Genomic DNA, 20154 nt, shown 5'->3' on the forward strand with positions numbered 1-20154 from the left:
TTATTTTCACAGTAACATTTTAAATCGAAAAAAAAATATATACATTGGCACAGGTCCCAGTTAAGTCAAATGTCCAAGCAAATCTACTAACATCAAAGCATGATTTCCACAAAAGTGGATCAAGTTAGGATTCAGCCCATAGTAAAAATCAGAGCGAGAGAGTGTGTGTGTGATAGTGGACAGACCTAAGGACAGAGGGTGAGGGCAGCCATGAGAAGCTCCATCTTGTAAACAAAGTTGCGTCCCTCCATCTTGCTCCAGTGGACCTCCTTGTAGGGCCCTCGCAGCTGGTTCCACTTCCCATCCTGGATGACATCAGACTTGGGCAGCTCCTTGCTCTTGTTGCGTGGGAACTGGACCAGGACCTTACAGCCACTCTCTGGACCATTACGTACTGGAAAAGATACAACACATTAATTTGGACAAATATTAGCATTATCTTATAAGTTTCAGTCATTCAGATCGTCATGAGTTTTTGGACTAAATGAGCTGTTTAAGGTGAATGACTGCCAATATGCCAGTGATTGATTGATTGAACGACGGTACCTGAGATGGCGTATTCCCCATTGGAGGAGGCAACGGTGATGGCCGAGGCGTTTCCGATGCTCTCCACAGAGCCCAGGCCCACATGGTTACTGAAGCTCAGAACATGCCAACCCATTACCTTAGCCAGCTGCTGTACCGCATGGACCTGGTGCTGAGACATCTGTAGTACCAGGGGACAGGGGGGAACTGTTACTCACACTAATTCAGACAGGAAGCTACAAAAAGGCTACATCAATACTTTGAAATGGATTTGAATAAAGGTTTCCGAGAAGAACTAGGTCTAGCAAATGCATCTAGTTATACATACAGAAAGCATTTTAGGTGGCTTCTAGCTATACTTGACTGTAATACAGAGTACATAAACAGCAGTAGGTGGTGGTGTGAGAGCAGTCAGTGTGTCCCCTGACCTGGGAGAGGAGGAAGTCCTGCAGCTCCTGTTCCTGGTGAGAGAGGGTGATGACACGGCCGTCCCTGTGCACCACTCGGATCTGCTCAACCCCTATGTTCAGCTGCAGCTGGATAGACCTGCACACACACACAAAAGGTCATGGAACATTCTTTCTCCATGGTCAAAGTTTTTTCTAGACATGACTTTTACCGAACATTGAAAAAGCTGAATAATTGCCCAATTCAATTGGTGGTAATTAATTAAAGTGAAACCTCTTCTGTTGTTCGAACACGGAACCTACTCTTTTCCTTTTAATTCATTCTCCAATCTCACCATATGTTCTATTCTAGAGGATATGTCGCCACTTCCTGGCCCAGAAGTCTATTCTCTGAACACTGTCCCCCAATCTATGTATAAAGAGTACTCTGCCTCTGTTGCTCTGGCCTAGCCAGTCCTCCTGGCTTTGACAGTACTCTGCCTCTGTTGCTCTGGCGTGGCCAGTCCTCCTGGCTTTGACAGTACCCTGCCTCTGTTGCTCTGGCCTAGCCAATCCTCCTGGCTTTGACAGTACTCTGCCTCTGTTGCTCTGGCCTAGCCAGTCCTCCTGGCTTTGACAGTACTCTGCCTCTGTTGCTCTGGCCTAGCCAGTCCTCCTGGCTTTGACAGTACTCTGCCTCTGTTGCTCTGGCCTAGCCAGTCCTCCTGGCTTTGACAGTACTCTGCCTCTGTTGCTCTGGCCTAGCCAGTCCTCCTGGCTTTGACAGTACTCTGCCTCTGTTGCTCTGGCCTAGCCAGTCCTCCTGGCTTTGACAGTACTCTGGCTCTGTTGCTCTGGCCTAGCCAGTCCTCCTGGCTTTGACAGTACTCTGCCTCTGTTGCTCTGGCGTGGCCAGTCCTCCTGGCTCCTGCTCCACTTACTTGCAGATCTGCTCATAACCCTGGGAGGTGATGAGGACTTTGACGCTGGACTCGTACACATCATTGATGTTGGACCAGTGGGCCTGGATCTGGGGGTCTTCTATACGGCTGGCCAGGCTGGCGATGGTCCGCGCCGCCCTGAAACAAACACGAGGGGTGGACTTGCAGTCAATGTTGAGTTGCTGTCCTGTAAAAATCTAATTCAGTAACATACTGTTTCATTGTGCAAACATTTTCCTGATTTGTGATTTTACAACAAAGATAGGAGGTGCTTTGAGTGAAAGAACAAGCCTGACAGGAGATCATTTTATAAAAAAAATATGTAAAACAGTATGATAGTATTAGCTTGTCATTGATGTGTGATGTGGTGTGTGTTTGTGCCTGCCTGCTGCGTAGGAAGATGTGTTTGGCCTGTTTGATGATCTTCTCCAGTAAGCCCTCATTCTGCTGCAGGTTGGAGATCTCAGCCTTGTCGTAGGCCATGGGCCCCGCCATACGCTGCCTCTTGTGGCCAAAGGGGGCGCTAGCTGGATGGGGCATTACTATTGAACTCAGGGTCTGCTTGTGGAACTGTGGGTGGGAAGGATGGGCATTTATATTGATCAATATGTATCACAGTTCACACAATCAGCAGTGGTGCATATGTATAAGATTTTTTTTAAACATGGGGGACTTAGTATGGTCAGTATCTATCTGAGTACGTCTTTGGTCAACAATACAATTACTAGACGGTCAGGTTCAATTTAGTTCCATAATTTTCCACACAGACAAGCGGACCCACCTCTCTCATGAGCTGGTGCAGGTTGTGTTCTAAAACGTAGAGGTGGTCGTCAGGTTTGGGTTTCTCTGGCGACGCCCTCTGGTTCTTCTTCTCTCCAGTGGAGTGACACAGAGAAATTAACAACTGGAGACCTGCAGGGAGGATAGACAACCTTAATGGTGGTGTAATAAAGAAATCTCCTAGAGTAGGACTCTGCACACCTGACGAGGGGTGAATAACAGCAAAATAACAGCAAAAGCATATCTGGACACTTAGAACGTACTACTCCAGGTAACACAGACAAAAGAAAACATTTCAAATGCATTAATTTTGCAAAATGCATGGTTTCATGGAGTATACATGTTCCATAGGCTACAATAACCCCCCTAAAAGCATTGTAAAGAGTCATCACCTGGGAAGGGTTGAGAGATGATCTGGTTCTTGACTACGATGTGGGGGATCTGGGACTTGATCTGAACCGCCTCCCGGGACAGCTGAGCGAAGATCTCCTTACAGAGCAGCACGTTCTGAGCAGCCTCCAGTTTCACATGCCACGGCTGAGTGCCTGCTTTAGCTTTAGGCTGCCTCCTGAACAGGCTCACCGTGCCTAGGTCACCTATGTCAGGGGCTTGTTTCTGGATTGAAACCTGGAAGACAACACATAACAATGTTTAAGAGGCCAGGCCGAACATTGACATCATCACAAAGAGGTATGTTCTCTGAGCTGAGGAAAAGTTCAAAGGGCCAGCAGTCTCTATTCACTTTGATGTAAGCTGATCCCTCCAGATCACTGGGGATCTGGACGTTCAGTGGACAGTAATCCTCTGGGAGCTTCTTGTCTAGGTCGATGTCTGTGTTCTTTATCACCTCAAAGGTGCCGGTATGAGGAAACAAGGATCCTGCAGAGCGAGACATGGCATTAGAAATGAGCTATATAATGTCAGAAAAACACTGAATGTGCAGAAGGTGGTAAATACTGCAATGACACTAAATGACACATTTGAGCAGAGTTAAAGCCTCCATACCTGCGCTCCTGTAGCTGAGGTCTCCCAGGATCTTGTCTCCTACTTTGCGTAGTTTCCACTGCGAGCGGAGCCGCAGCAGCTCTGAGTTGAAGTCCCTCTGTCTCCTGTTCTCCTGGTTCTCCGCCACTGACTTGGTTAGTTTCTCTGCCCCCTTCAAGAGCAGCTGAGCTGCTGTGGCCAAAGACTTCTTCTTACTGATGAGCTGGAACACCTGGGGTGTCTAGAGTAGGGCGTGAGGTAGGGAGTGGGGAGGTCAGAGGAGAGAGAGTGAGGTCATAAGTACATGTCAAATAGTCCAAAGTGGCTTCATATCCATCTGCAGTGACCTCAAAACACAGGATAGGTAAAAGTAAGCAATATGTTGGATGTGAATTGTGTACCAGGAATTTGCTTTCATTGTCAGTCTAGTTCTTCCACATCAGTGCAAATCAAGACAGAATGAAGAATGAAGAGTGAACCACTTGAGACTACTGAGATGCATTGAAAAGATTAAAGTCCTGAGTAAAGCCACTTAGCTTGGCCTACCTTTCCGGCTGAGGGGTCCTGGGACACTGGGTCCAGCGCCATGTACTTCTTCTCCTTGACTACGCTGAGGACGTCGTATAGCACACACATCTCCGTCAGGGAGCTGCGTAGGTTGTTACGCACAGAGTCCCAGGGCCACAAGGACGGCTGGAACTTCACTGTGGCTGGAAGAAGAAGGAGCAGGTATCAATCAACCATTCTGTTCAGACCAACTCCCTACAGAGCGCTTAATAGAAATCATAAATGTTGCTACGGGACCATACCAGACGCGTGGCAAGGAAACAAAACAAACATTTATTTATTTTCCAAGCTATAACACACAATATTTTACAAACAGCAGGTTTTTAAAGGACCAAAGAGAGTGAACTGCTTTGTGTTTTCATTTTTGCCATGGAAAAAATATTACGATATTGGTATCATGTCTATCAGATGGTCTCAGGAACATAAGGTATGATAGGTTTTCGATAATAACTCTCCAAGGCAGAAATAATCACTTTACAGTCAACTAATGAAGCTGGTGTAGACAAACACTGAATGTGTCCATAGGGTGACATACCTTCATCCTCCTCTGGCTCTTGCTTCCCCCACTCCTGGGGGTCCCTGGGCTCTACTTCCGTCCCCTCTTCATCGGAGTCTGATCCCTGGCCAAAGTCAATCCTCTGGGCTAGCTTGGCCAGGTTCTGGGACATGGACAAGGGAGGGACATATGTCTCCATGCCATCTAGAGACACCTCCTGGACCTGCTTCTCGCAGGACGACTCGATGCTGACACGCACTGCTGGACCACCACCCGACATGATGATGGCGAAGAGGAGTCACACCTAAAACTTCACACACAAAACCATTCTAATCACTACATTTTACCCACCATAACTATGATCACAGACCAGGGCAAGTTTATACAAATAAGTAGCTCGCTAAAAAGACTACAGCTAGCCATGTAGCAAATATATACTGAACAAAAATATAAACACAACATACAACAATTTCAAAGAATTTACTGAGTTACAGTTCATATAAGGAAATCAGTCAATTGAAATGAATTCCTTAGGCCCTAATCTATGGATTTCACATGACTGGGCAGGGGTGCAGCCATGGGTGGGCCTTGGAGGGCATAGACCCACCCACTGGGGAGCCAGGCCCAGCCAATCAGAATGAGTTTCCCCCCCCAAAAGTGCTTTATTACAGACAGAAATACTCCTCAGCAGCACCCCCCCAAGCAGGTGAATAAGCTGGATGTGGAGGTCCTGAGCTAGCATGGTTACACATGGTCTGTGGTTGTGAAGCCGGTTGGACGTACTGCCAAATTCTCTAAAATGACGCTGGAGGCAGTTTATAGTAGAGAATTGAACATTCAATTCTCTGGCAACAGCTCTGGTGGACATTACTGCAGTCAGCATGCCAATTTTACGCTCCCTCAAAACTTGAGACATCTGTTGCATTGTGTTATGTGACAAAACTGCACATTTTCAAGTGTCCTTTTATTGTCCCCAGCACAAGGTGCACCTGTGTAATGATCATGCTGTTTAATTAAGCAGCTTCATGATATGCCACACCTGTCAGGTGGATGGATTATCTTGGTAAAGGAGAAATGCTCATTAACTGGGATGTAAACACATTTGTGCACAACATTTTAGAGAAATAAGCTTTTTGTGCGTATGGAAAATGTCATGATTTTTTATTTCAGTTCATGAAACATGGGACCAACACTTTACATGTTGCGTTTATATTTTTGTTCAGTGTAGTTGGCAATGAGTGATGCTAGACATTATTATATACTGTAGCTAGCTCAATTAACTTTAGCATTGGCTAACAACAGATAGCTAGCTAAACAAAGCAAGCAAGCCAGTCCGCTGAGCCAAGTATAAAATCGAGCTCCCTAATGCACATTACAATTAGCTAGACGTGGAATACAGTCGATTTTCAACAGAACGTGAGATAGCTAGCTAGATAGAGATATAGCTTACGGTTCAGAAAGGGCGACTTTTGCAATGTCTTCTTCGTGTGTACTGTCCTGCAGAACTACCACTGGAAGTGGGCTATGCTGCCACCTACAGTGCATTTCGATGTACAATATGGGTAACGTTACATTCCAGAAAGGCATTGCGTGCCCTTAAATTGACATATGGAATTGTTTTAAGATGGTCATACTATGGATCATTTAGCTATTTGATTTTGAATTGCAGGACCCTTTAGGTATATAAATATATATATAAACATTTGATAAATTTTTTTATAGAAACACATTGAATATCACATTCATAAATGGCAAAAAGGACAGTCAAAAAATAAATAATAAGAAACAAGGTTTTGAAGTGTCTGTCCTAAATCTAGGAGATATTAAAAAACTCAGGAAATATATATATATTTTCACACATATTTAACCCCTTTTTTTGGGTAGGCACAAAACTACCTTAATACTTCCATTCGTTTTTTAAAACCAGTACTGGTTACCTTCAGACAAGTCCCGTGACACTTGTGGGGGTCGTAGAGCAAAACGGAGAACACCATCGTGTTCGTGTCTCCCCTTTCCATAATAATAGTTTGTAGGTCAAACCGTCACCTTTTGGTCATGATGTAACGCATCCAATCACATGATTCAACGCGCAGTTTAAAAATAGGAAGTGACGTTTAAACGAAATAACGCTTTCACTCGTTGGCATGGATTTTGGCTAATAAACAACACTTTGGAGGATGATTTTGCAACGCATTTGAACGTTAGTTACTTCAAATTAGCATTGTTTTGTTTATTTGTTTAGCTAATCCATCATCAATATTTAAACAATTTAGATTGCGAAAACGTGCAAACTGGAATATTTTTCCTGTTCTGAACTGAAGTCTCTGGTGCCAGCTAGCTAGCTAGTTTAGCACAACTGCCTGGCCTTTGTTTTTCATGGGTGTTTTTCAGCCAGTGCCGTTGACCAGCTAACTAATATTTTCGCCTTTCAACATCCCTGAATTTTATAAAGATGAAGAGAAAAGTGGCTCGATTACGGTTAAGTCCAAATGAAGAAGCTCAACTCATTCGAGAGGAACACGAAAGGAGAAGGAAGCTGCGAATACAACAGGTATACAGTAGCTAACTAGCTAGCTAGCAAACACTCGCTCTCAGTGACAATGCTTACATCCCAAATGCTGATCATTAGCTACCACTCTCTCACAGGTGCGGGAACAGGAGCGGTATATCGCCCTGCAAATCCGCACGGAGGTGCAGCAGCGAAGGGAGCGCGAGCTGCAGAACCTGGCAGAGGAGTTGAAGGAGGAGTGGGAGCGACAGCAGAGGGAGAAACTGGACACCCTGCGAAAGTTATACCAGGACAATCTCCGAGTTTTGGGAGAGGGACATAGAAGTGCCAAAGAAAATGTAAACACTCAACTCTCAACCCATGTCTTAGCAATGTGTGATACACTGGCAGTCTGCAATGTAACGTTACTGGGTTTTGTAAGAATTTGTAAGCAACTTGGGTTATGCCCCAGAGCACAAAATACTTCCCTATACAACTGGTCAAGGCACACTTCATGTTTCCCCAGGAGCCTGACTGGGAGGCAATTGCACTGAAAAATGAGGAGAATCATGTTCGGGCAGATGAGCGCTATCGAGAAGCCCTCAAAGAGCTCAAATCACAGAGACAGAAAGATCAGGAGGAACAAAATCGGTGAGCCTGTCAACTGGATTTTATTTGGTCAAACAAACATGGGATTGTTACTTTGTTTGATATTAAATCTGGGATGTTTTTCTTCTCCCTCAAGTTTTATAGAGGCTAGGAAGAAGGCCATACAGGTGGAGAAGGAGAGGGCATCAAAAGTGGCCAACCTCCCGTCCCTTCCACCCAACCCAATTGAGGTATAGTTCATGTTTAGGAATCGGGCACATTGGGACCTATGGTCATACCAGTAAAAGTTGTATTCCGAGCCTGTAGGTTTGGGATGGAAAGTTCATAATCAGGCACTGTAACAATGGAATATAGGGCTCTCCATCCATTTACATTTTACATTTTAGTCATTTAGCAGACGCTCTTATCCAGAGCGACTTACAGTTAGTGAATACATATTTTTATAAATTTTATTTTTTTCATACTGGTCCCCCGTGGGAATCGAACCCACAACCCTGGCGTTGCAAACGCCATGCTCTATCAACTGAGCTACATCCCTGCCGGCCATTCCCTCCCCTACCCTGGACAACGCTAGGCCAATTGTGCGCTGCCCATGAGTCTCCCGGTCGCGGCCGGCTGCGACAGAGCCTGGATTCGAACCAGGATCTCTAGTGGCACAGCTAGCACTGCAATGCAGTGCCTTAGACCACTGCGCCACTCATAACATTCTTAAAGCACACATTTAACTAACAATATTATATTGTAGTATGAGCAAACAGCAGTATCAGTAGATCTTTTCAAAACAATACCAGAAAAGATATTCTCAAATTTTGTGCATTTCTTTTTACTTTTTACAGAATATTGAGTCAAGGAAGCTGCATGCAGTGAAGAAATCGGACGTGGATGCCTTCTCTGTGACCCACTATCACATGCCAGAGACTGCAGTGGACAGGGAAGTCGACACAGCACAGGTAATCTATCTTTAAAAGCTCAAAAAGATGCAATGGCCCAGTGGGATATTGTCCTCTTTCTAATGTAACCGGTGTGTTTTGTTCCCTCAGCCAAACGCACAGGAGGTGGCAGTGGAGGAGACGCTGCGCCTGCAGGAGCTAGGGCAGGAGGAGCAGAGGGAGAGACGGGAGCAGCTGGAGAAGGCTCGTCTCAGGGGCAACCACGCGCTGAGGAGGGAACAGCTCACACAGGTACATACTGCTACACAACCACACTCACCTTGTTGAAGACTATACAAGTGATAACATGAAAGAAAAGTTATTGTACGACTTTCTGCATAGGGAGGCTAAACCTGTCCTGACCTGTTAAATGAATGCCTGAAATCCTTTGAATACATATTGGATGTGTCAAGGCCAAGACAACAGCAATATGTATGTTTGTTATGCTGTCAGGACCGAGAGCGCCTCCTGGTGGAGCTGGAACACATGCATCAGACAGACCTTTTGAGGCGCAGGCAGGTGATGGCTCAGATGCCTGCCCAGATCTTCCAGCCGCTCCACAAGAGACAGGAGATGAGGGAGGACTGGCAGAGGGACATGGAGTTTGCCTTCGAAGACATGTACACTGGAGAGAGGAGTAAGGAGGGGGGGGTCCAAATCACGATTAATTTTTCAGTGCTCTCTCTGCAGCAATGTTTTTCTACTCTGGCCCTGAGTACACAATTTGTTGGTATTGCCATGATGCGTAGATAAGTTGTTTTACTTGATTGAAATGGAGACATTAACCCTATCCCAGACAGAGTAGTGTGGACACACATATTATTATGGTACCTAATTACCATAAGTACGTTGGAGTGGAGTTTCTCAATTCGTCCAATTAAACCTGTACTGATCTCTTGCCTGCAGGAGTGAAAGGTGACCTGGTGCTGCAGCTGGTCCCAGAGCCTCTCCCAGCCGTGTCCACTGGCAGCCAGGATGAAGACCTAGACCTGACCCTTGAGGAGGCAACTCCTGAACTTACACCCTTGGCTGGGGCAGAGGAACAACCGGATGAAGGTGAAGAGATGGATGACTTTCTGATGTTGGACTCTGGCTTTGATTGTTTGATTTACTGACTATCAGAGTATTACCATAGTGTTGTCAAAAAAGGTTATGTGGAAACTGTAATAAATGGAGTTGGATCGTGTGCACGAAATAAACTATTGTTTTATCTGTCATGGTAGAACCATCCAGGCCTCTAGGTGGCGCTCCCAGACAGGCCTTGAAGAAACTATTGACCCGCATCAGGTCACAGAGAGACCATTGGAGCTACCGGAGGCTGGTTGATCCCCCGTCTGACCGCCAAACTACTCCGACAGCAGAGTGCAACACGACTGCAGGCGGTACGACCATTGAGACAGGCTCTCTGGCCAGTGAGGAGAGGGGCCGACCTTTGACCACTAGTCCCAGACTCCCTGACCCCTCTCAGCCAGCCCAAGGTTAGTGAGCCTTTGGTAGATCTTCTTGATTTGCTGCTACAAGTTGAAGAGTCAAGAGAAGCATTTTTTTCTATAGTGTTTTTTGGATTATCCATTTCATTTATTTTATCTGATCAGCTATAGAGACAACAGAGGAGTCCATAGTGGCTGGTACCCTGCTCCATCCTGATAAACAAGCCATGAAGATCCACACATTCGAAACCGAGAGGAGGAGAAGGGTGTGTGTCTTTGTATCTATGTATTCATGCATGTCTATAACATGTCTGCGTAATGTATCGGGGGGGGGGGTAAAAAAAGTGAATGAATTAACCTTACTGGGAAAGTGTAAGCTCATAGTTTGCCCTGTGGTTGCCTCTGTTGTCCAGGAGGAGGAGCTGGAGAGACAAAAGCAGGAGCAGATAGTCCTGCTACAGGAGTTAGAGGAGAAGAAGAGCAGGCTGGAGCTGCTGCTGCAGGAGGCCCAACAAGAGAGAGAGCAGCTGCAGACGGCCAAGACCCAGGACACCGCCGCTGCATCTGGAACACAGAAAACACCAGCACAGGACGTCAGCCCTGCTGCTCCAACTCCCGAGGTAGGTGGATGTGGGTGGGATTGTGAATACGTGGGATTGTGTGAATACATGTGGTTGTGGTGGGATTGTGTGAATACATGTGGTTGTGGTGGGATTGTGTGAATACATGTGGTTGTGGTGGGATTGTGTGAATACATGTGGTTGTGGTGGGATTGTGTGAATACATGTGGTTGTGGTGGGATTGTGTGAATGCCTGTGGTTGTGGTGGGATTGTGTGAATACATGTGGTTGTGGTGGGATTGTGTGTATGTATCTATCTGAGCCATGATGTAAATCAATAATACCCTGAATTATATTTAAAAATATATTTCATGATGGCTTCTATACTTGAACTGAGCTCTGTGTGTGTGTGTGTGAGAGAGACATGTAAATCAATATTACCCTGAACTGAAGTATATTTTCAACATATTTCATGATGGTTTCTACACTTGAACTGAGCTCCGTGTGTGTGACTGTGTGTTTCCACATATGCAATAGCGACACTGACATGTTCTGTGTTTGTTCCTGTGCAGTCTACTGTACCCTCAGCTGCTGAGGATGACCACTCCAGGAGAATCAAAGACTATCAGCAGCATCTCTTTGACAAGAACAGGTGTGTTTCTCGCAATGGCTGATTCGTATGACGAAATTCAAACATTTAAAAGAGCTGCCTATTGCTGATTTGTGTATCATGTGCACCACAAATATCTTAGGGTGGCAGGTAGCCTAGCGGTTAGCGCGTTGGGCCAGTAACCGAAAGGGCACTGGTTCGAATACCTGAGCCGACAAGGTGAAACATCTGTCTGTGCCTTGAGCAAGGCACTTCATGCTAATTTGCTATGGCTGACCCTATCTGTCCTATGTGACAATAAAAAAACGTCTTTATCTTGTCTTCTGTTATTGTTGTTTTTGGTCATAAAAAAAACAAAAACATTTTTCAATGTTTCAATCTCTTAGGCTTCATAAGCAGTCAGTTGAGGAGGCTCGCAGGCGTCTGGAAGAGTACCAACGCACGCTAAGAAACCGCTACTCTGGTGTAACTACGTCAACACGTCTCCCTCCTGGTACCACAGCCCGTCCGCTACCACACTTTAGAGAAATCATTTCCCCGACAGTGCCCCTGGAACTCCCCTATGGCTCTGCCCTGCTCCCCTGTCTCCCTGTAGCACCTAGTACCCACTCTAGAGCTCACACCCCTCTGGACCTCCCCACACGGGAGCCCTCCATCTTGGCTCAAACTCTCTTCCGTCTTGGCACAGCAGTCGGCTCGCATATTAACTCCAGGACCTCACCAGTGCAGCTAGAACCCACAGCTGAAAGCCTAAGGGACCAAAGAGCAGGTGTTTGGCTGGCAGACAATGTGTTTAGTAGGGTCACAGAGGACCTCCCTGGGAGGCTACCTCCCCCCTCTACCTCGTTGGACCCCCAGTCCTACAGACCACATCCTGTTTCCCCCCACCCTACTCCACACATCCCACTCCCATCAAGAACTGACCCCATCCCAGCCATCAGCCCAATCCTTTCAGAAGAGTCAGCTACTCTCCCTGTGGAGGCCCCGGTGAATCCTGGGCCTGTCCTGCGGGCCCCGGCCAGGTTTGGGGGGGAGGTGGAGAGGCAGGAGCTACGGGAGGCCCAGCGGAGGGTGGAGGCCCAGAGGGAGGTGATCTTTATGCAGCAGAGGGAGCTGGAGGAGGAACAGAGGGAGCGGAGGAGGAGACAGAGGGAGGCGTTACAGCCACTGCTCACTGCTGATGACACACAGGTGAGGAAACAAACACCTCAAGGGTTTTACCTGCTGTTACTAAGGCAGGGCTGCTATTGGTTTAAAATTATAAAAAAAAGTAAGAGTAACACTAACATGTAGAACAAGTAGGTAGCCCAAACATGTAAATTGTGTCAATGAAATTGCATGGATATACTTTGCCTACTGACTATAAAATAGCTGACCAGCCTTTTCTGTGTGTCTCTGTGTCTGTCTGTATGTGTCTGTGTGTGGCTCCACCAGCCTGGTCCAGAGACCGCTGATGGTTTGGGGTCAGAGGTCCTGGGGTCAGAGCGTCTCCGTCTGATGGCAGCTCTGCTCAGGGCCATCGAGGAGTCCAATGGGCAAGCCTCACCATCTGTCGAAGCCAATCAGAGCCAAGACGACAAACTCGGCGTCCAGAGTTCACACCCAGACAGACCCGCCCCTCACCCACTCCCCCACCACCACCCCCGGGCAGCCAAACCCCCGGTGGCCCACGCCAGGCTGGCCGTCATGGAGATGATGACAGAGCAGCACGAGCTCAGTGCCATCCAGGAGGTGGAGACGCCAGCCAATGCCAGCCTGATCACAGGTCAGCCAGCCAGCCACACCCACAGGGGGCACCATACACCACACCACACATGGCAGTGGTCAGCTCTGGTAACCACTTGTATACATCCTTCATAAACAAGCGTGTATCTCTAACCTGCTTCTGTGTGTTGTGTCCAGAAGAGAGTGTGACGCTGTTTCGTATTGAAAGGGCAGTCCCAGAAGACCAGGACCGCTCGGCCCACTCTGAGAGAGGTCACTCCGGCACCTCTGTGTCCAGTGCATGGGAACACACAGCTGGGACAGGGACTGGGAGTGAGACAGTAATCGGGTCTGGTAGATCCAGCAAGCTGTCCTGGAGAGAGAGACTACGGCTGGAGGCTGGTGCCTCTCCTGAACCTGGTAAGGAAAGGAAGAAATGGATGAAGGGGAATATGGAGATATCTTATGCCAGGGTGGTTACCACAGACTATAAGAGAGGGGTCCTTTCACTTTTATAAGATTTAGACTGATTGTCATGGAGTCCTCTCAGACATTTTCAGTCACTCTAATCCAACTGTTCTTTGTCCTAGATCCCACCCCAGCGCTCCCAGAACAGTCTTATCACTCCTGTGAGTTTGGGAGAAGTGTCCCTGGCAAATCTCCTACAGAGGTAAGTTTAACCCATGATTTAAGTCTGAGGGTTTTTACTGGTTTTATTTGACTCCCTCTGAGGTCCACCGTATTGTGGGTAAATGATGGGAAGCTGCCAAATCTGAGGGTTTGCGGTCTGTCCTACAAAACCCATGATATTGCTTAAGAAGCTGTTTTTTGTTTTTGTTTGTGAGTGTCTGGGTTTCTGTTTCCTTTCTGAGCGATGATGTAAATCAATATTACCCTGAACTGAAGTATATTTGAAATATATTTCATGATGGTTTTTACACTTGAACTGAGCTCAATGTGTGTGTCCGTGTATCTCTCTCTGTGTGTGTGTGTCCATGTGTGTCTGTCTCTCTCTGTGTGTGTCTGTCTCTCTCTGTGTGTGTCTGTCTCTCTCTGTGTGTGTCTGTCTCTCTCTGTGTGTCTCTCTCTCTGTGTGTGTGTGTCCATGTGTCTCTCTCTCTGTGTGTGTGTGTGTCTCTGTATCTCTGTGTGAGTGTGTCTGTATTTTCTTTCTGAGCTATGATGTAAATCAATTATTCCTGAAGTATATGTGAAAACATATTTCATGAAGGTTTCTACACTTGAACTGAGCTCTTTCCCACAGTGTTATTTATATACAGTCACTAGGTTATTATACCCTTCCTGTCTAACCCTGGTGTCGTCCACTGTGTTTTGTCCCGGTCATCTGTGTTGTCCAGTTGGAGAGCGTATCCTTACAGTCAGCCCATAGACCCTCAGAACCTGACTACCTGTCCTCCACCACCATCTCCTCTGGCAGCTACGCCACCACTGACCCTGAACACACGTCCACCCAAATAGGTGTGTGACTTGTTTGTAGGCCTAATCAATTGAGGATCTATCCAGTTCAGTCATGTCAGAAATTATACGTGATAAATTATAGTTACATTTAAAATGATGGAGATATCTAATCCTCTTTTCTCTTTTTCCCCCATAAGACTCTTCCCTGCTCTTGGCTGGGTTTGGAATAGGAGGAGGAGGAGGGGAAAATAAAAAGTCATTGACCAATGGCTCCTTTTCGTCCAGACACAGTTCCTGTAGGGAAGTATCTGGTCCTGGGCCTCCCAGCTTAGACTCACTCCTACACAGCAGCAGTATCCAGCGCATTATAGACAAATACACCAGGGAGCTCAACCTTTCTTTCAGTACTGCTGGGAACCAGACGGGTACACACACAATTTGAATCTTTCTTTTTGATTACAGTATCCTATAGTAGTGAATTTCCAAACAGCATCCTCTTACAATTCCCCTTCCTCCTCTAACTTGTCTTCCTCCTCCCATCCAGGTCCCCCTTCGGTGATAGAGGGGTCCGTGTGTGAGGAGCCCAGCTCCTCTGTGTCTCAGCAGAAGCGGCAGCAGAAGCCCTGGTCTAAGCTACTGCAGGAGAATGAGGGACCAGACGGGTCACCTGTGTGGGGAGCCGACCCACACTCTCTCCTCTCGGACACAGAGTCAGGAGCTCAGAGGCACAACCAGGTGGGTTCATCCAAACCCTCACACTCGTTATGGGTTCAGAGTAAATACTCAGATGTTATTTTTAGTATGAACATTAACTAATACAAGTTTTTTTTTTTTCTTGTTCAGGAATGGGACAACTCTGTCAACCGGATCATGGATCACCTCTCAGACAAGTCCTCCTCATTGGTTCTGGACAAGGGGCGGGACTCCACTATCAGCCCAATGATTGGCCAGCCCTCGGATAAGTCATCCTCACCGGGCCAAGGGTGGGACTCTACTTTGAGCCGAATGATTGGCCAGCTCTCAGGTCAATCAACCTCACTGGACCAAGGGTGGGATTCGACTTTGAGCAGAATGATTGGCGGGCTCTCCAATCAGTCAACCTCGGTCAGCCAGCTGATTGGTCAAATGCGACTGGACCAGTCATCCCAGTGGTTGGATGAAGGCCAGGATGAGAGCCAGATGATGAGGCCTCTGGTTAGAGAGCTGGATGAGTCTGCTGCCCAATGGAGTGGGAGCTCAGGTAACCGAGTCAATGAATATGGATGGAATATTACTGTGTGTTGGTTTGTGTTATTGCATGTCTTATTTCAGTGTGCAAGAGCACATTTCTTGCTAATGCTATACTGAAACCTGATTTAGTTTTTTTTCTACATTAGGAGCTGATGGTTCTAACTCCCTAGGCTGGGTGGATCTGAGGGTCTCGGGCCAGACAGGAGTGTCGTCTGACCCAGAGGGAGTCCCTGAAGCCCAGTCACTGAGCAGCTCCTCTCTCCCTGGGCTGGAGCCTCAGCCACATCCACACTACCAGATCCTGCAGCACTCTGGGGACAGCTCCCAGGAAGCAGACAGGACTGGGGGTGAGTCTATTAGAGACGTTTTCTAATGATGAATCAGAATTCCCTGATTTATTTTTGACCTCATCCTTCATTTCATGCAGCATTCACACTGACCCACCCGCTAACTAGTATTCCCATTTCCCTCATTTGTTGTGATGGTATGGCTGAGGTACTATGTTCTGACTGTTAATAATATTTTTCACTCTGTTCTGTCTCTCAGTGGATCTAGCCTCCGACTCCTTCCACCCCCTCCTGGCTGAGGTCACTAATAACGAGAAGGCTGAGCCCTCTATTATGACCTTTCACCTCCCAGAGGAGGAAGTGGAGGGGCCATGGAGCTCAGGTAACAGAGTCAATGAACATGGATGGAATATTACTGTGTGTTGGTTTGTGTTATTGCATGTCTTATTTCAGTGTGCAAGAGCACATTTCTTGCTAATGCTATACTGAAACCTGCTTATTTTTATTATTATTAGGAGCTGATGGTTCTAACTCCCTAGGCTGGGTGGATCTGAGTGGCTCAGGCCAGACAGGAGTGTCGTCTGTCCCGGAGGGAGCCCCTGAAGCCCAGTCACTGAGCAGCTCCTCTCTCCCTGGGCTGGCGCCTCAGCCACATCCACACTACCAGATCCTGCAGCACTCTGGGGCCAGCTCCCAGGAAGCAGACAGGACTGGGGGTGAGTCTATTAGAGACGTTTTCTAATGATGAATCAGGATTTCCTGATATTTTTTATGACCTCATTCTCCGTTTCCTACATTGATGTTCACCCACCTCCTAACTAGTATTCCCCTTTCCCTCATTTGTTGTTATGGTATGGCTGAGGTACTAGGTTCTGACTATTCATCTTTTTGCTATGTTCTGTCTCTCAGTGGATCCAGCCTCCGACTCCTTCCACCCCCTCCTGGCTGAGGTCACGCACAACGAGACAGCCGAACCCTCCATGACCTTTCACCTTCCAGAAGAGGAAGTGAAGGGGCCATGTTCCCACGACGAAGAAAGTGACCATGAAGCACCTGCAGGGGACCTTGAGTTCTCTGCATGCTCAGAGGAGTTTGAGGATGACACAGACCCCTCCGTCACCTCTGAACCCTCTCCTGAGCGCCTGAGAGGAGGGGAGGAACCACCTCAGTCCTCGCCTGCCGTGCAGGACTCCTTGAACCAGCTGACCACGTCCCAGTGCCTCCCCCATGACTCTGCCCTGGAGGTATCCCCTGGAGCAGAGGAGGTGGGTCTAGCAGCATGTGCCCTCTCAGACCTCTCTCTCTGTGAAGATGTGCCCACTTTGGACATGCCACTTGAAGGAGGGGACACTGATATGGAGAGTACACCAGCACCTCATAGAGTTGACCAAGGAGGTGCTATTACCATTGAGGACCTGGGTGCAGGAGAGCCGGATGCCCAGCTATGTTCAGAGTCAAAGATCAGCCCTCCCACCTGGGAGAGAATAATGGTATGTATTTCATGACATTTCTTTCACTATTCAAATGTTTTTCAGACTTTGGGTCCAGTGAAGGGGTTGTTATAATGGATGTCACTCGAGAGGCGGCCTTTGAGAAGGAGTCTTCTGTGATGCTATTGGTTGATCTGTGTGATTGATGTCTTTCTCCTCCTCTCTCTTACGAGGTGGGCAGTGTGAAGGGCATAATGGACGAGTCCATGCTGACCCTGGTGAGCCTGACAGACACCACACTACAGGACCAGGAACTCACTGAGGAAGAGGAAGGAGAGACTGAGGTATCAGACCAAGAAGACGCTGAGAAAGAAGGCATTGTGGAAAAGGTGACTGCCCAATGACCAGAGGAATCTGTGAAGACTGAGTAACTGAATCTTGGCTGTAACTTCCTCCGCTGCATGCATTTTGTTGGGTAGTCTCTGACCTTGGTGTGATGTTTTCTAGGAATCAGAGTCGACAGTGTTGCCAGAGGACACCAGCCTACAGGAGGAAGAGACAACCCCCTCTCATGCAGGTGAGAACCAGAAGACCTGCAACTTCTCTGGCTCCTACTCTTCTCTCTTTCCTTCTCTGAATCCTTTCTTGGTCTGTACAGGTTCCTGGAGTGCTTTATGTACATACGTGAATCCTTGTTTATACTTGTTTTTTTTCTCTTTCCATGGCAAGTGATGCTGCTGGAGTTCCAGTCGTGTCCCAGCGTGAATCTACAGGAGGCCTTCCAGCAGAAACGCAGAGCCCTGATCCAGAGGTCTGCCCGCAGGGTGGAGGAGATTCAAGCCAAGAGGGCTGAAGCCAGAGCCAAAGCAAACACCAGGGCCCAGTCTGACACCACTGAGACCAGGGCCAACACAACCACCAGGGCCCAGTCTGACCCAACCACTGTTCAGTCATCCACTACTAAACCCAGGAGAGAGGGGAGGAGTGCAGAGTCAACCCATGCACGAGGGGATGCCAAGCAGAAAAAGCAACAGCCAAAGTCCCAAACTCCCTTGCAGCCTCCCATGCTAGGTAACAATAGAATAGACTAAAATAAGTATAATATTGTGTTAACAACCAACCAACACATGGAAACTCTTGGGGAAGGAAAGTGGGGTTAGTAATGGGTCAAACACTCGGTCTTAGGTGTTGTAGAGTGTTACTGAACCGAGTCCTCCTCTCTTTGTCCTCGGTGAGTGAAGCCAAGCTGAAGAAGGTTGGGGAGGTGAGGATCAGCACTCCTGAGATGAGGAAACAGGACGTGACTGAGATGCACCAGAGAACAGAGAGGTAACAAGTTATTTCTATTCTGCTGGAACAAGACCCAACCACATTAACATGATCTGATATCCTACTCTGGTACCTAAGATGTTTTTGTTCAGCGGCACGTTTCTCTCATGACCTCGCTCTTGGTTGTGTCTCTGCAGGTTGTACAGCCGACTAGATGAGGTGAAGCTTCAGAAGGAGGTCAGGAGCAGACAGGAGGCATATGCCAAAAACAGGGAGAAGGCCAAAGAGTTTCACAAGGTAACATTTTAAAATACCCCAATGTTTAAATGAATTAAATATGATATTGGTAGAGCATGGCGCTTGCAGTGACAGGGTTGTGTGTTCCCACGGGGGAGCAGTACGAATAAAGTATTAAAATGTATGCACTCACTACTGTAAGTCGCTCTGGATAAGAGCGTCTGCTAAATGGCTAAAATGTAAACGTCAAATTATATTAAATTAATTGAAAGTTGAAGTTGATTGATGTACATCAACATTAGTCCTTTTGAATTATGTTTTTTCTCTTTACAGAAAACCTTACAGAAGCTACGGGCCAAGCAGTCTTACAATTGATCTTCAATATCATTGCTATCTGTTGTCGTGTGTTTGCACGTATTTTGTACTTGTATTTTTGTACAGTTTGTAATCAGTAATTTAAAAGATCATATTTGTAATAAAGTGTACACTACCGTTCATAAGTTTGGGGTCACTTAGAAATGTCCTTGTTTTTGAAAGAAAAGCAATTTTTTTTGTCCATTTTTTAAAATAACATCAAATTGATCAGAAATACAGTGAAGACATTAATGTTGTAAATGGCTATTGTAGCTGGAAACAGCTGATTTTTAAGGGAATATCTACATAGGTGTACAGAGGCCCATTATCAGCAACCATCAGTCCTGTGTTCCAATGGCACGTTGTGTTTGCTAATCCAAGTTTATTACAGGCTCAAAATGGCCAGAAACAAATAATTATCTTCTGAAACTCGTCAGTCTATTCTTGTTCTGAGAAATGAAGGCTATTCCATGCGAGAAATTGCCAAGAAACTGAAGATCTCGTACAACGCTGTGTACTACTCCCTTCACAGAACAGCGCAAACTGGCTCTAACCAGAATAGAAAGAGGAGTGGGAGGCCCCGGTGCACAACTGAGCAAGAGGACAAATACATTAGAGTGTCTAGTTTGAGAAACAGACGCCTCACAGGTCCTCAACTGGCAGCTTCATTAAATAGTACCCGCAAAACACCAGTCTCAACGTCAACAGTGAAGAGGCGACTCCGGGATGCTGACCTTCTAGGCAGAGTTGCAAAGAAAAAGCCATATCTCAGACTGGCCAATAAAAAGAAAAGATTAAGATGGGCAAAATAACACAGACACTGGACCGAGGAAGATTGGAAAAAAAGTGTTATGGACAGACGAATCGAAGTTTGAGGTGTTCGGATCCCAAAGAAGAACATTTGTGAGACGCAGACCAA

General features: G+C 46.9%; 2 protein-coding genes across 4 annotated transcripts; one reads left to right on the forward strand and one right to left on the reverse strand.

Annotated features, from left to right (window-relative positions):
- Positions 1-29: 29 nt before the first annotated feature.
- Positions 30-6663, reverse strand: LOC121557799 (mediator of RNA polymerase II transcription subunit 17-like). 2 transcript variants are annotated; one of them, XM_041871261.2, is made up of 12 exons: positions 6617-6663; positions 4719-4989; positions 4163-4326; positions 3638-3857; positions 3375-3511; positions 3025-3259; positions 2634-2764; positions 2238-2422; positions 1853-1990; positions 954-1071; positions 547-706; positions 30-394 (listed from the first exon to the last, which is right to left on the reverse strand). In XM_041871261.2, the coding sequence occupies exons 2-12, from the start codon at positions 4957-4959 to the stop codon at positions 186-188; spliced, it is 1938 nt and encodes a 645-aa protein (XP_041727195.2). In that variant the 5' UTR covers positions 4960-4989; positions 6617-6663; the 3' UTR covers positions 30-185. The 2 variants fall into 2 exon arrangements, with proteins under 2 accessions (XP_041727195.2, XP_045072290.1); XM_045216355.1 differs by lacking the exon at positions 6617-6663 and adding an exon at positions 6130-6207.
- A 138-nt stretch (positions 6664-6801) lies between these two features.
- On the forward strand, positions 6802-19426 carry LOC121557774 (centrosomal protein of 295 kDa). 2 transcript variants are annotated; one of them, XM_041871251.2, is made up of 31 exons: positions 6802-6879; positions 7132-7230; positions 7326-7526; positions 7694-7818; positions 7913-8006; positions 8613-8726; positions 8817-8957; positions 9159-9342; positions 9612-9761; positions 9929-10183; positions 10301-10401; positions 10549-10755; positions 11268-11347; positions 11692-12496; positions 12740-13070; positions 13208-13429; positions 13600-13679; positions 14368-14488; positions 14626-14853; positions 14973-15163; positions 15272-15668; positions 15805-16005; positions 16205-16327; positions 16461-16661; positions 16855-17435; positions 17609-17764; positions 17883-17952; positions 18105-18446; positions 18617-18704; positions 18842-18941; positions 19215-19426. In XM_041871251.2, exons 2-31 carry the CDS (start codon positions 7132-7134, stop codon positions 19254-19256), a joined length of 6030 nt encoding a protein of 2009 aa, XP_041727185.2. In that variant the 5' UTR covers positions 6802-6879; the 3' UTR covers positions 19257-19426. The 2 variants fall into 2 exon arrangements, with proteins under 2 accessions (XP_041727185.2, XP_041727186.2); XM_041871252.2 differs by having other exon boundaries at positions 6811-7230; positions 13211-13429.
- The last annotated feature ends 728 nt before the right edge of the window (positions 19427-20154 follow it).

The sequence above is a fragment of the Coregonus clupeaformis genome, chromosome 5, assembly GCF_020615455.1.
Source record: "Coregonus clupeaformis isolate EN_2021a chromosome 5, ASM2061545v1, whole genome shotgun sequence".
In the NCBI taxonomy this organism is placed as follows: Eukaryota; Metazoa; Chordata; class Actinopteri; order Salmoniformes; family Salmonidae; genus Coregonus; species Coregonus clupeaformis.

Bases quoted from the DNA above. Each gene is read 5' to 3' on its own strand.
- LOC121557774 (XM_041871251.2), top strand. From the start codon at position 7,132: ATGAAGAGAAAAGTGGCTCGATTACGGTTAAGTCCAAATGAAGAAGCT. The intron at 10,402-10,548 runs GTGTGTGTCTTT...TCTGTTGTCCAG, and splicing joins AAACCGAGAGGAGGAGAAGG to GAGGAGGAGCTGGAGAGACA. The intron at 13,071-13,207 runs GTCAGCCAGCCA...TGTTGTGTCCAG, and splicing joins CAATGCCAGCCTGATCACAG to AAGAGAGTGTGACGCTGTTT.
- LOC121557799 (XM_041871261.2), bottom strand. From the start codon at position 4,959: ATGTCGGGTGGTGGTCCAGCAGTGCGTGTCAGCATCGAGTCGTCCTGC. The intron at 3,512-3,637 runs GTATGGAGGCTT...CTCGCTCTGCAG, and splicing joins CCTCAGCTACAGGAGCGCAG to GATCCTTGTTTCCTCATACC. The intron at 395-546 runs GTACCGTCGTTC...TATCTTTTCCAG, and splicing joins TGGGGAATACGCCATCTCAG to TACGTAATGGTCCAGAGAGT.